The 12,946-nt window shown below is 31.1% G+C and overlaps 1 protein-coding gene across 1 annotated transcript; it reads right to left on the bottom strand.

Annotated features, from left to right (window-relative positions):
* Positions 1-966: 966 nt before the first annotated feature.
* Positions 967-4,823, bottom strand: LOC121794659. Its single transcript, XM_042192930.1, has 2 exons — positions 4,696-4,823; positions 967-2,681 (listed from the first exon to the last, which is right to left on the bottom strand). The coding sequence occupies exon 2, from the start codon at positions 2,580-2,582 to the stop codon at positions 1,338-1,340; it is 1,245 nt and encodes a 414-aa protein (XP_042048864.1). The 5' UTR covers positions 2,583-2,681; positions 4,696-4,823; the 3' UTR covers positions 967-1,337.
* Between the last annotated feature and the right edge of the window lie 8,123 nt (positions 4,824-12,946).

The raw sequence follows: 12,946 nt of genomic DNA, 5'->3' as shown, positions 1-12,946 counted from the left end.
ACCTTCACCATCATAGCATCCATGAGCCACCAAGACATGTCACTATGCAAATCCTCATTATGAGAGTAATTTTGTCTTCTTACTCCAAACTTTGTCTTCTATTTGTGCAGACCATATTCAGTGTCATCCACTGAAATCCAACAGACAATTTCATGCGAGCCATTAAGTCAGAGATTTATAGTAAACAAACTCACTACTAAGATGTACTTCACCCCCGAAGATATCAATTTTTTTGGCTATTTACACAAACTTTAAGAAAAACACCTCTAGGAAAAGAGTTGGCCATCATCCCAAAGAGGCAGATCAACCATCCATCTTGTCTTGGTAGCTTTAACGACATCATAAAAGCTCCAATGATACTATGTCCATGACTTATTGCTTCAGGAATTAAGAAGTAGATATGACTTCAATCACAACACATCAGAAACAAATTCATGCAAATGTGAAAAGGGAAACAGCAGCCAGAAGCACCGATTATGTTTGCAGCCAATAAAGCAGATACACCAAGCATCTTGCATGTCTTCCAATTATGCCAAAGAATGTTAAAATAATTTGAATAGTTATGGTATCCTATGCATGCACTGACTCATCTACACGTGAGAAAAACTAGAAATAAGATCGCATGGATGCTGAGTCTTACAACATAATAGTATGAAAATAAAGATGCAGATGCAGATATTAGTCAGGAATCCTACCTCCAAAATTTAGAATCTGATCCATCGTCATGGGGAATGCCTTGGAGCATAATCAAAGCAGTGGCAATTTCCTTCTGATGGTATGTTAAATAACTGTCACATGTACTTCAGCTGAAAACAGTAGGCACATAACTGAAGAGAAGGACACAACACAAAGCTATAGGCTGGTGCTTAGATTAAGAGGCCATCCATCAGTACAGAACATAGATTTTGCACGTCTTTCATTGATAAAATCAATGTGCAAAAGGAGCTAGTGACATCCTCAGGTAAATGACTTAAATGGAATCTTTTATACATGCTAATGGAGGTACACATTCATTGTCACAAGACATTCATTACTAAACAAAGTACTGCTACAAACAAAAGGCTTTTTTTTGTCAAAGATATTAGACGAACAACATCGATACACAGGTCATGACATCACTACTAATAACATAACTAATTTCTATTACCATGTCCTTTGCATATTGTTGTTCTACCTATACTCTTCCTAGTTACATTCCTTGATCCTGTAGTTTTCCGTATTGATCTATAATCTAGAGTCACTTAGCTTCTTCAGAATCTCCTTTTTGAGTCTCGAGCACCAAGTTTCATGAGGTGGCAGCTCTCTGGTACTTCTTGGCTGACTGCAAGTGCCAGGTTTTATGTCCCAAAATTTCCTTGGGCCATACTGTGTTTTGTTCCGTATCCATTACTATCATCATCTACTTTTCCCTTTTTACAGCATTTTTTCATATTAGAAGAGGCATGTGATTCAATATGAGCTCTCTTCAAGTTATCATGTGCCTGCTGAACAAGATTGCCTGGATTTTCTGCAGCAGTATTAGCTGTTTTAGGAACGGGAGCCTGCTGATAGTTTGTATACGTAAAAGAATTGGGACCGGTATGGCCTAATCCTGGTTTTGGAGCAGCTGCAGCATTTTCTTTAGGATCATAAGCATTTTGACCACCAGGCAATTTTTTAGATGAATGCTTCCAATGATCCCAAGGAATTGGTTTCTCTGATCTGGAAAAGACTGGTGGAGCTATCTCTAAAGCCATAAATGGCTTTTTACAACTGCGACAAAGAAGAGTATGGTTGCAATACTTCTTAAGATACTCAAAATATATATTGCATCCACGGCAAACAGTCCAAAAGGTGTCGGATCTTTGATGATGGGAGGCTGGATTTTGAGTTTTGGGCATCTTTGCAGTTTTACTCTGCGATTTCTGGGTTAATGTTGAACTGCTTGCAAATTTGAAAAATTGATTTCCCACAGATGGTGTTGATGAACAGCCCATTTGTGTTGAAACATTCTGTTGACTAGGCTGGGATGATACGGGAGGAACTTTCTTTTTACTCCGGCACGGTGATGCTGATGGAACATTCTGTTGACTTGACTGAGGTGGCACTGATTTACCACAAGTATATGCCGGAACGTTCTGTCGATGTGCCCTGCATGGTGCTGATGGACCACCAGTTTGTGTTGGGACATTCTGCCGGAGTCCCTTATATCCTCTCCTTAAGTTGTATGCGGACCTCTTTTCTTTATCGGACAGCAACCTCCAGGCTTCTGAAATGATTTTAAATGCACCATCTGCCCCAACAGATGTATTTTTATCTGGGTGCAGCATGAGTGCCAGCTTCCTGTACTGCTTTTTTATGGTATCATAATCATCTGAGTGGTTCACACCTAGCACCCGATACCAATCTACTACCCCACTTATCTTATTTTCTGCAGATAGATACACATCCAGGGTTGTCAACAGCTGGGAAATACCACAAAGCCCTGGATATAGAGTTTGTGCTTTCAGGGCAAACTTCTTTGCACCAACAAAATCCTTTTTCTCTAACTTGCTCTCAGCAATTGACTTTGCCCTGGTGGCTTCATCTTTATTGCACTCCATATTTATAATATTAAGCACTTAGCTGACAGCAGCTGGAAAAGAATTTAAGTTGAATACCAAGCGTCTCCAGAAGAGATATTCATATAATTTTGATCAGGCCTGATTTACAGGAAAAACAATTAGGCAACAGATAATTATCCATGTGGCTAGGTCATATCAACTCAGACGAAAAGTTATTGGTGAAAACAACTGCAAGGGTATAAACTGTAGAATCAAAATTTAAATAACCCATGAAAAACAAAGTGAGATACAAGGAAAAATCTGATCCTTAATACTTCAATATAACTGATACAAGAAATCCTAAAGTTCTCCTAATTTCAATTTTTTTAAGTTAGATTGTGGAATGTGATTTCAAGAAAGGTTAACAATTAAATAAAGTAGCAGCAAATATCAAGCTGCAATATCCCAAGCAAGACAAGTAACCCAGTTCTGACAAGTAACCCACCGCTGCACTAGGAATTACCCACTTCTGTAACAATTACAATGTCATGCTGAATGCCACAATGATTGCTGCCATTAAATCAAAGAAATTGCAAGTTGAGGGAAGTTTTGTCATTTTAGAATTGGATAATATTTTAGGGAACCCTGAAAAGGAATTAGTTCGATGTGTGAAGTGGCGAGTATTTTTCTTTTACGGTTAGATTACATAAATTTAATAAATTGCACACATAATTTATATGCTAAGTGCTAACTCATAACAAGCTCCTTCCAAACACGTTTGGAATTTGACTAGTTTCATGACCAAAGTGATCAAAACAGCAAACTGTTTTAAACACGTGTTGGTGATGGCTATTTTGTGCGAGATTGAAAGTTATGGGAAGTTATGTCATTTCAGGATCGGATACTATTTTAGGGCACCCTGAAAAGGAATTTGTTCAATGTGTGAACTGACGAGTATTTTTCATTTAAGGTTAGATGTCATAAATTTAATTAATTACACACGACATTTATATGTCAGCTCATGACGAGGTCCTTCCCAACATGTTCGGAAGTTGACAAGCTTCAAACAAGGTACTTAACTGACCAAAGTGGTGGCTAAAACAGAAAACCATTTTAACCACGTGTTGGTAAAGGCTATTTTGTGAGCGACTGCCTATTACTCAGAAAGAGACTGAAAGTTGGGGGGAGTTTTGTCATTTCGAAATTGGATTAAAAGGTAGTAATTAGTTCGATGTGTAAACTGACAAGTATTTTTCTTTTACGGTCACATAAATTTGTAACTAGTTACAGACGACATTTATATGTCAGCTCATGACAAGCTCCTTTCTAACACATTCGGCAGTTGACTAGTTTCAAAGCTCAAACAAGTACTTAACTGACCAAAGTGGCCAAAAGAGCAAAGCTTTTTAAACACGTGTTGGCAATGGCTACTTTGTGTAAATACTCTGTTTGCGTGCAAATAATCTGTTTTATAACGGCTAACTCAACAGTACAAATTTTAAGTGCAGCTAACGCATTTGTAGTCAATGTTTATTTTGTGTGCAATGCACAAATATGCAAATATGAACTTTACGCATGACTACATATTTGGTCGACTCAGTTAAAGTGCCACTAATCTAACTTGTACAACTAAATCAAAATGTTCAAGTTTCATCCATGACTAATCCATTTCATAAAATTTGTTTCTTCTGCATCGAACATTGCAAGAATGAACATAAAAATGTGAACTACTCCGGGTAATAGTGTTTTATTCATTTTCCAAACTCACCAAATTCAATTTGAATTCCTATAACATCAATCCATCGTGAAAGACACATGCAAAAAACAGAAAACATATGTGAACCTAGAAATAATGCGCCGACGTAAGTAAAGCACATTACACAGGATTAGTAAATTCATCCGCAAAATCCCTAATCACAGTATAGACTTAGAAAAAAGCAACCTTGTTAAGCAACCAAAAACAAGTAAAACAGCCCAAAATCATTAAAACCCTATAAAAACAAAAACAAAAAACCAAAATGACAGCACACAGAGCGCAAGCGATGGATCTATACGATTGAACACACACAACAGCTCTTGCTTAATTTCACACATTAGTACTATTCAGCACTACAAGTGAGAAGTTCCACGTTAAAATCAACGATCAAATGTAAGATACAAGACGAAGTATTACCCGTGAAGGTGAGAATTTCAATCAGCTGGACTTGAAGCGGCTTTGTGAACACCACCAATTGGAAGGGGAGAAGTCCAAACCCCCTTGAGAAATTTGGAAATGTTAATTTATCTGTAAATGGAAAAAAAATGGTGGCGACTTCGAAGAGTTTGTTCGTCTTTTATAGTGTAGGAGTACTAAAAAGAGCTAACTATAGTTTGAAATTAACCATGGTTAATTACACGTTTTAGCTTAACTAGACTTACTTTTTTAACTTTTGAAGATTGGATTTACTATCTCCTCATAACAAAATCGATTTATAGGTATTATGTATTTACCGTTTGTTTCCGTACAAAAAAAACAGTCTTATTTAATGTTTCCGTTTTAATTTATTGTAAAAAATTTCACTTTAACGTTTTCTTTTAATCTCTTCTATTTTATTTTTTTTTCTCGTACTTATCTACCTTTCTCTTTCTTTCTCATTTTCACCAGTTGTGCATAGCTAAAGAGTACTCCGCATTTAACTTTTTTTTAGAGTGAACTACATAAATGGTACATGATCATTCACTTTCGCACATAAATGGTACATGATCTTTAGTATTTTATATCTCTTTTGGTACCATGTGACAAAAATAACCTTAGGTACCAAATAAGTAATTTTTTAGTTATGGAGGATATTTTTAGAAATTTTAATTAAATAGTACCAAACATGTGATTTTTTTTCTTCCTTTCTTATTTCTTTTTTGAGTAAACTACAAAAATGGTCCTTGGACTGTGGGTTTATCTCGTCCATAGTCTCTGGACTTTAAAAATATCGCCAGACATCCCTTGACTAAGAGTTTATCTCGAAAATTGTCATTTTCACTGTTTTCGGTCGAAAATACCCTTTTGGGGGATTTTGGGGGTTTGGACAATTTGGTCTTTTTACATTTTTAACATTTTAAATCTAATATTATTTCAAAATTATCATTCTTCTTCCCTTTTGTCATCCTTCACTTTGTTTTTTTATTTCAATATTAGCTTTAATTTTATAAAATTAAATTTTAAATTTCGATTTTTAAATATCAATAAATTTTTTAAATTAAAACTATTAATTCATGGACATTATAAATATTGATTAAAACTATTAATTTTTATTATTTAATATAATATTCAGTTGAATTGAAGAAGTATAGAAAAATAATATTAATCATGATGGAAAAATAAGAGCTATTCTATTTAGCCTTCGTTCGGTTGTTATAATTGCTTGTGATTGAATATTATGAAGTTGACAAAAAATTTGATCCTACTAAAAATTTTATATAGGAGTATTTTTGTTGAAATTTTATAGTAAATTTTAATTGTTTTCAAATTAATAAACAAAAATTATATTAGTCTTACATTAGATGCATATTTATTTTAGAATACTCGTGTTATATGATCTATTTATAATTAAAGCTATTAAATATTGATTAAAACTAAGGCGTTGTCATACCTTAATGATTAAATATTTGACACTATCAAATATTGATTATGACTATTAATTTTTGTTATTTAATAATTTTTATAATTAAAAAAATTTATTGATATTTAAAAATTGAAATTTAAAAATTTAATTTTGTAAAATTAAATCTAATATTGAAATAAAGAAACAAAGTGAAGGATGATAAAAGGGAAGAAGAATGATAATTTTGAAATAATATCAGATTTATTACATAACTGAAATAATATCAGATTTAAAATGTTAAAAGTGTAAAAAGACCAAATTGCCCAACCCCCAAGGGTATTTTCGACCAAAAACAGTGGAAAATGACCATTTTCGAGATAAACCCTTAGTCCAGGGATGTCTGGCAATATTTTTAAAGTTCGGGGACAATGAGCGAGATAAACTCATAGCCCATGGACCATTTTTGTAGTTCACTCTTCTTTTTTTCTTTAGTTTTTCTTTCTTTTTTTTCACTTTCTACTTTCTTTTTAGTTTCTTTTTTCTCCTTAGTTTATGTTTCCTCTTTTTTTTTCTATTTTCTTCTTTTTCTTCTTTCTCTTTAGTGTTTTATACATACATCTAATTGCATTCAAAATATAAATCAAGAACAAAACACCTAATTAAATTAATTATTTAATGTAATTAAATCAATTGAATATTTTTTATTAAATTATTTTATAGTACTCATTTAGGAAACACGTAACTAAAAATATTTAACTCTTTATATCATTATGAATACAATTCACAATTTTAAACTTTTATTAAGACTATATTGATTAGTTATTAATTTAATATAAAATAATAATAATAATAACAACAATAATAATAATAATTATTATTATTATATAATATTATATAGTTCATAATTTAAATAATTATACTATAATTATTTATTAATTACTACTAGTTTTTAGTAATATAACAATAATATTATTATAATAATAAATATAATTATAACTATAATTATAATTAAGTAAAGTATATTTGAATAATATTAAAAAATAAATTAATTATTAATTTATAACATTAAAATAGTAATAATAATATTAATTAATAATAATAATAGTAGAAAGAGTGAGGAGAATGACAGAAGATATTATAATATCACTTTTGGTACTAGTTTTGTGTATGCCCAAAATATTCTCTATGACACAAATGGAAAAGTATATTTGTTTAGAGGACATTTTTGGGTTGAAATCGCATTAGGTACAAAAAATGTGATTTATAGGTACCAAAAACGATGTAAAATAAAGATAAGGTACCATTTATGTGCGAAAGTGAAAGATCGAGTACCATTTATGTAGTTAACTCATTTTTTTTTATCTACGTACTTTTTTAACTTTTGAAGATGGGATTTTCTATCTCTTCGATACAAAGTTGAGTTATACATATTCCACATTTAATGTTTGTTTCCGTGCAAGAAAATAGTCTCGTATTTTGTTCACCTACCAAAATTACTGTCATTTTTATTTATAAAAAATTTCTCTTTAACGTTTTATTTTAATCTCTTCTATTTTATCTATTTTTTCTTTCCTTTTTTTTATCTAATACTTATCGACTTTTCTCTTTCTTTCTCATTTTAACATGTTATACACAGCTAAAGAGTACTCCGCATTTAACTTTTTTTTTATCTACGTGTTTTTTTAACTTTTAAAGATGGGATTTTCTATCTCGTCAATACAACGTTGAGTTATACGTATTCCACATTTAATGTTTGTTTCCGTGCAAGAAAATAGTCTCGTTTTTGTTAACCTACCAAAATTACTGTCATTTTTATTTATAAAAAATTTCTCTTTAATGTTTTCTTTTAATCTCTTCTATTTTATCTATTTTTTCTTTCTTTTTTTTCTCTCATACTTATCAAATTTTCTTTTTTTTTTTCTCATTTTCACCTTTGTACACAACTAAAGAGTACTACGCATTTAACTTTTTTTTATCTACGTACTTTTTTAACTTTTGAAGATGAGATTTTGTTTCTCGTCGATACTAAGTTAAGTTATAAGAATTCCACATTTAATGTTTGTTTCCGTGCAAGAAAATAGTCGCGTTTTTTTTTCACCTACCAAAATTACTTTCATTTTTATTTACAAAATTTTTCTCTTTTTAACGCTTTTTTTTTTCTCTCCTATTTCATCTACTTTTTCTTTTTTCTTTCTCTCATACTTATCGACTTTTTTCTTTCTCTCTCATTTTCACTTGTTGTGCATTATAGTTAAAGAGTGCTCCGCATTTAACTTTTTTATATCTACATGGTTTTTTAAGTTTCAAAGATATGATTTTTTATCTCATCGATACAAGGTCGAGTAATATGTATTCCACACTTAATGTTTGTTTCCGTGCAAGAAAATAGTCTTGTTTTTGTTCTCCTACCAAAATTACTTTTTAACGTTTTCTTTTGCTCTCTCCTATTTCATCTACTTTTTTCTTTTTTATCTATGTACTTTTTATTAACTTTTAAATATGAGATTTTATATCTCGTCGATATAAAGTTGAGTTATACGTATTCCATATTTAATGTTTGTTTCCGTGCAAGAAAATAGTCTCGTTTTTTGTTCACCTACCAAAATTAATTTCATTTTTATTTACAAAAAAAATATGTTTTTAACGCTTTCTTTTGCTCTGTCCTAATTCATCTACTTTGTGATGCACTATTTATTAGCACTAAAAATACCTGCAAGCATACAGGGTAGATCTAGTATAGCTAAAGGTCAGTACCGGATATCGAACATAGGGAATAAGATTGCAACTGACTACCATATACTAAGCGCCATATACTATCCAGAGACACGTGATTTTTTGGTTGATTAATTAAACTAGATTGAAAGAAATAAATAAAAAAATGGAAAACATAAAAAGAAATAATACAAAGCAGGCTTAAGAATGTAGAATTTTAGGATCCAAAAACACAATCGACTTCCTTGAATTACGGTCTCCAGAGCTATTAAGTCGATCACAATTATAGATTAAACTCCCCCCCGAGGTGAGAAACCTGTAGATTAGGTGATAGGATTGAAGTCCCCTTCTAACCCTTAAACCCCTAACTCCTAAAAGCATATAAGATCAAAGACCTCACTCAAAACCTCAACTCTCCCGAGTTCTATTGAATTAAGGTGTGAATTATCCATTTTTCCAAGTCAATTATTTCGTCTCCCGAGTACTCTAATCAACTCTAACATGTATTCAAGAGGTAGCTAATCAATTGAACATAGAAAGCACCAGATAAATCAAATAACTGCAAGAGCTAACAAGGAAAATCAATCGAATATCTATACTAAAAATTCTACAAAAGATGTTCTACTCATAGACAAGTAAAAACTACAATTAAAGTACGAGACATGAAAGAAATTGATAAAACCCAAGGTTGAATCTTCAATCTTCAGTCTTCTCTTGCCTGGATCTGCAAAGCTCCGCTCCAATGGAAGATGGATGAATTATGTGTGGATTATGGAATGGAAAGAGGTGTAGAGATGGAGAAGGATTGGAGGCTCTGAGATGAAGATTATGAATTAGGTTCAGAGGTATTTATAGGCTGGAAAAAGGTTTATTTTTGATAAATTTCGTGCCCTACAAGAAATAGGAGAGATTTGGCTTCACAATATAATAATTTCTTTTCTTCCGTGAATTTCCGCCTAATTTCCACCAGATTTTGACTGCACTGCGCGATGTTTGTAAAATGGCCATAACTTTCTCCACAGAACTCCGATTTAGATGTTTAAGGTATCCACGCGAAGGTCTTTCGAAGAAGAAGAGACTGGTATCTAGTAGGCACTGATTGGACTTCAAAATCACTTCCAGAATGGGCTCGATCAGAGGCTGCTGCACTTTGGCATTTTTTCACATTTTTCTATCTTTTTCTATCATTTATCAACAAACACGTCAAAAATACCAAATGTATAACATATGCAATTTAAGAACATAATTTACATGATTGACATTTAAAACAAGTCAAATCTAGTCCTTAAAAACATGCAAAATCTGTGTTTGTCACTTTGTCTTTTTTCTTTCTCTAATACTTATCGATTTTTTTTCTCTCTCTCATTTTCACTTGTTGTGCATAGTTAAAGAGTACTCCACATTTAACTTTTTTTTTATCTACATACTTTTTTTAACTTACGAAGATATGATTTTCGATCTATCTCATCGATCCAAAGTTGAGTTATACGTATTTCACATTTAATGTTTGTTTCCGTGCAAGAAAATAGTCTCGTTTTGGTTCACCTACCAAAATAACTTTTACTTTTTTTTCTCTCATACTTATCGACTTTTTTCTTTCTCTCTCATTTTCACTTGTTGTGCATAGTTAAAGAGTACTCCGCATATAACTTTTTTTTATCTACGTACTTTTTAAAACTTTCGAAGATATGATTTTCTATCTCGTCGATACAAAGTTGAGTTTTACGTATTCAACATTTAATGTTTGTTTCCGCGCAAGAAAATAGTCTCGTTTTTGTTCACCTACCAAAATTACTCTTTTACGTTTTCTTATGCTCTCTCCTATTTCATCTACTTTTTCTTTTTTATCTACGTACTTTTTATTAACTTTTAAAGATGGGATTATCTATCTCGTCGATATAAAGTTAAGTTATACGGATTTCACATTTAATGTTTGTTTCCGTGCAAGAAAATAATCTCGTTTTTTGTTCACCTACCAAAATTACTTTCATTTTTATTCATAAAATTTTTTCTCTTTAACGTTTTCTTTTGCTCTCTCCTATTTCATCTACTTTATATTTTTTATCTACGTAGTTTTTATTAACTGTTGAAGATGGAATTTTCTATCTTGTCGATATAAAGTTGAGTTATACGTATTCCACATTTAAGGTTTGTTTCCGTGCAAGAAAATAGTCTCGTTTTTTGTTCACCTACCAAAATTACTTTCATTTTTATTTATAAAAATTTTCTCTTTAATGCTTTCTTTTGCTCTCTCCTAGTCCTATTTCACCTACTTTTTTTCTCTCATACTTATCCACTTTTTTCTTTCTCTCCCATTTTCACTTGTTGTGCATAGTTAAAGAGTACTCCGCATATAACATTTTTTTTATCTACGTTCTTTTTTTAACTTTCGAAGATATGATTTTCTATCTCGTTGGTACAAAGTTGAGTTATACGTTTTCCACATTTAATGTTTGTTTCCGTGCAAGAAAATAATCTCGTTTTTTGTTCAACTACCAATATGACTTTCATTCTTATTTATATAACTTTTTCTTTTTAACGTTTTCTTTTGCTCTCCTATTTCATCTACTTTATCTTTTTTATCTATGTACTGTAGTTTTTATTAACTTTTGAAGATGAGATTTTCTATCTTGTCGATATAAAGTTGAGTTATACGTATTCCACATTTAATATTTGTTTCCGTGCAAAAAATTAGTCTTGTTTTTTGTTCACCTACCAAAATTACTTTCATTTTTATTTATAAAAATTTTCTCTTTAATGCTTTCTTTCGCTCTCTCCTATTTCATCTACTTTTTTTTCTCTCACACTTATCTACTTTTTTCTTTCTCTCTCATTTCCACTTGTTGTGTATAGTTAAAGAGTACTCTGCATATTACTTTTTATTATCTACGTACTTTTTTTAACTTTCGAAGATATGATTTTCTATCTCGTCGATACAAAGTTGAGTTATACGTATTCCACATTTAATGTTTGTTTCCATGCAAGAAAATAGTCTCGTTTTTGTTCACCTACCAAAATTACTCTTTAACGTTTTCTTTTGCTCTCTCCTATTTCTTCTACTTTTTCTTTTTTATCTACGTACTTTCTATTAACTTTTGAAGATGGGATTTTTTATCTCGTCGATATAAAGTTGAGTTATACGTATTCCAAATTTAATGTATGTTTCTGTGCATGAAAATAGTCTCATTTTTTGTTCACCTACCATAATTACTTTCATTTTCATTTATAAATTTTTTTCTTTAATGCTTTCTTTTGCTCTCTCCTATTTCATCTACTTTTTCCTTTTTTATCTACGTAGTTTTTATTAACTTTTGAAGATGAGATTTTCTATCTTGTCGATATAAAGTTGAGTTAAACGTATTCCACATTTAATGTATGTTTCCATGCAAGAAAATAGTCTCATTTTTTATTCACCCACCAAAATTACTTTCATTTTTATTTATAAAAATTTTCTTTTTAATGCTTTCTTTTGCTTTTTCCTATTTCATCTGCTTTTTTCCTCTCATACTTTCGACTTTTTTCTTTCTCTCTCATTTTCACTTGTTGTGCATAGTTAAAGCGTATACCGCATATAACTTTTTTTTGTGTACGTACTTTTTTTAACTTTCGAAGATATGATTTTCTATCTCGTCGATACAAAGTTGAGTTATACGTATTCCACATTTAATGTTTGTTGCCGTGCAAGAAAATAGTCTCGTTTTTTGTTCACCTACCAAAATTATTCTTTAACGTTTGCTTTTGCTCTCTCCTATTTCTTCTACTTTTTCTTTTTTATCTACGTACTTTTTATTAACTTTTGAAGATGGGATTTTCTATCTCGTCGATATAAAGTTGAGTTATACGTATTCCAAATTTAATGTTTGTTTCTGTGCATGAAAATAGTCTCGTTTTTTATTCACCTACCATAATTACTTTCATTTTCATTTATAATTTTTTTCCTTTAATGCTTTCTTTTGTTCTCTCCTATTTCATCTACTTTTTCCTTTTTTTCTCTCTCATACTTATCGACTTTTTTCTTTCTTTCTTTCTCATTTTCACTTGTTGTGCATAGTTAAAGAGTACTTTGCATTTAACTTTTTTTTTATCTACGTTCTTTTATTAACTTTCGAAGATATGATTTTTTATCTCGTCGGT

This window comes from Salvia splendens, chromosome 3 (assembly GCF_004379255.2).
Source record: "Salvia splendens isolate huo1 chromosome 3, SspV2, whole genome shotgun sequence".
Lineage (NCBI taxonomy): Eukaryota > Viridiplantae > Streptophyta > Magnoliopsida > Lamiales > Lamiaceae > Salvia > Salvia splendens.
Note: the sequence above shows the minus strand (reverse complement) of the source record. Positions and strands in the feature narration are given on the sequence as shown.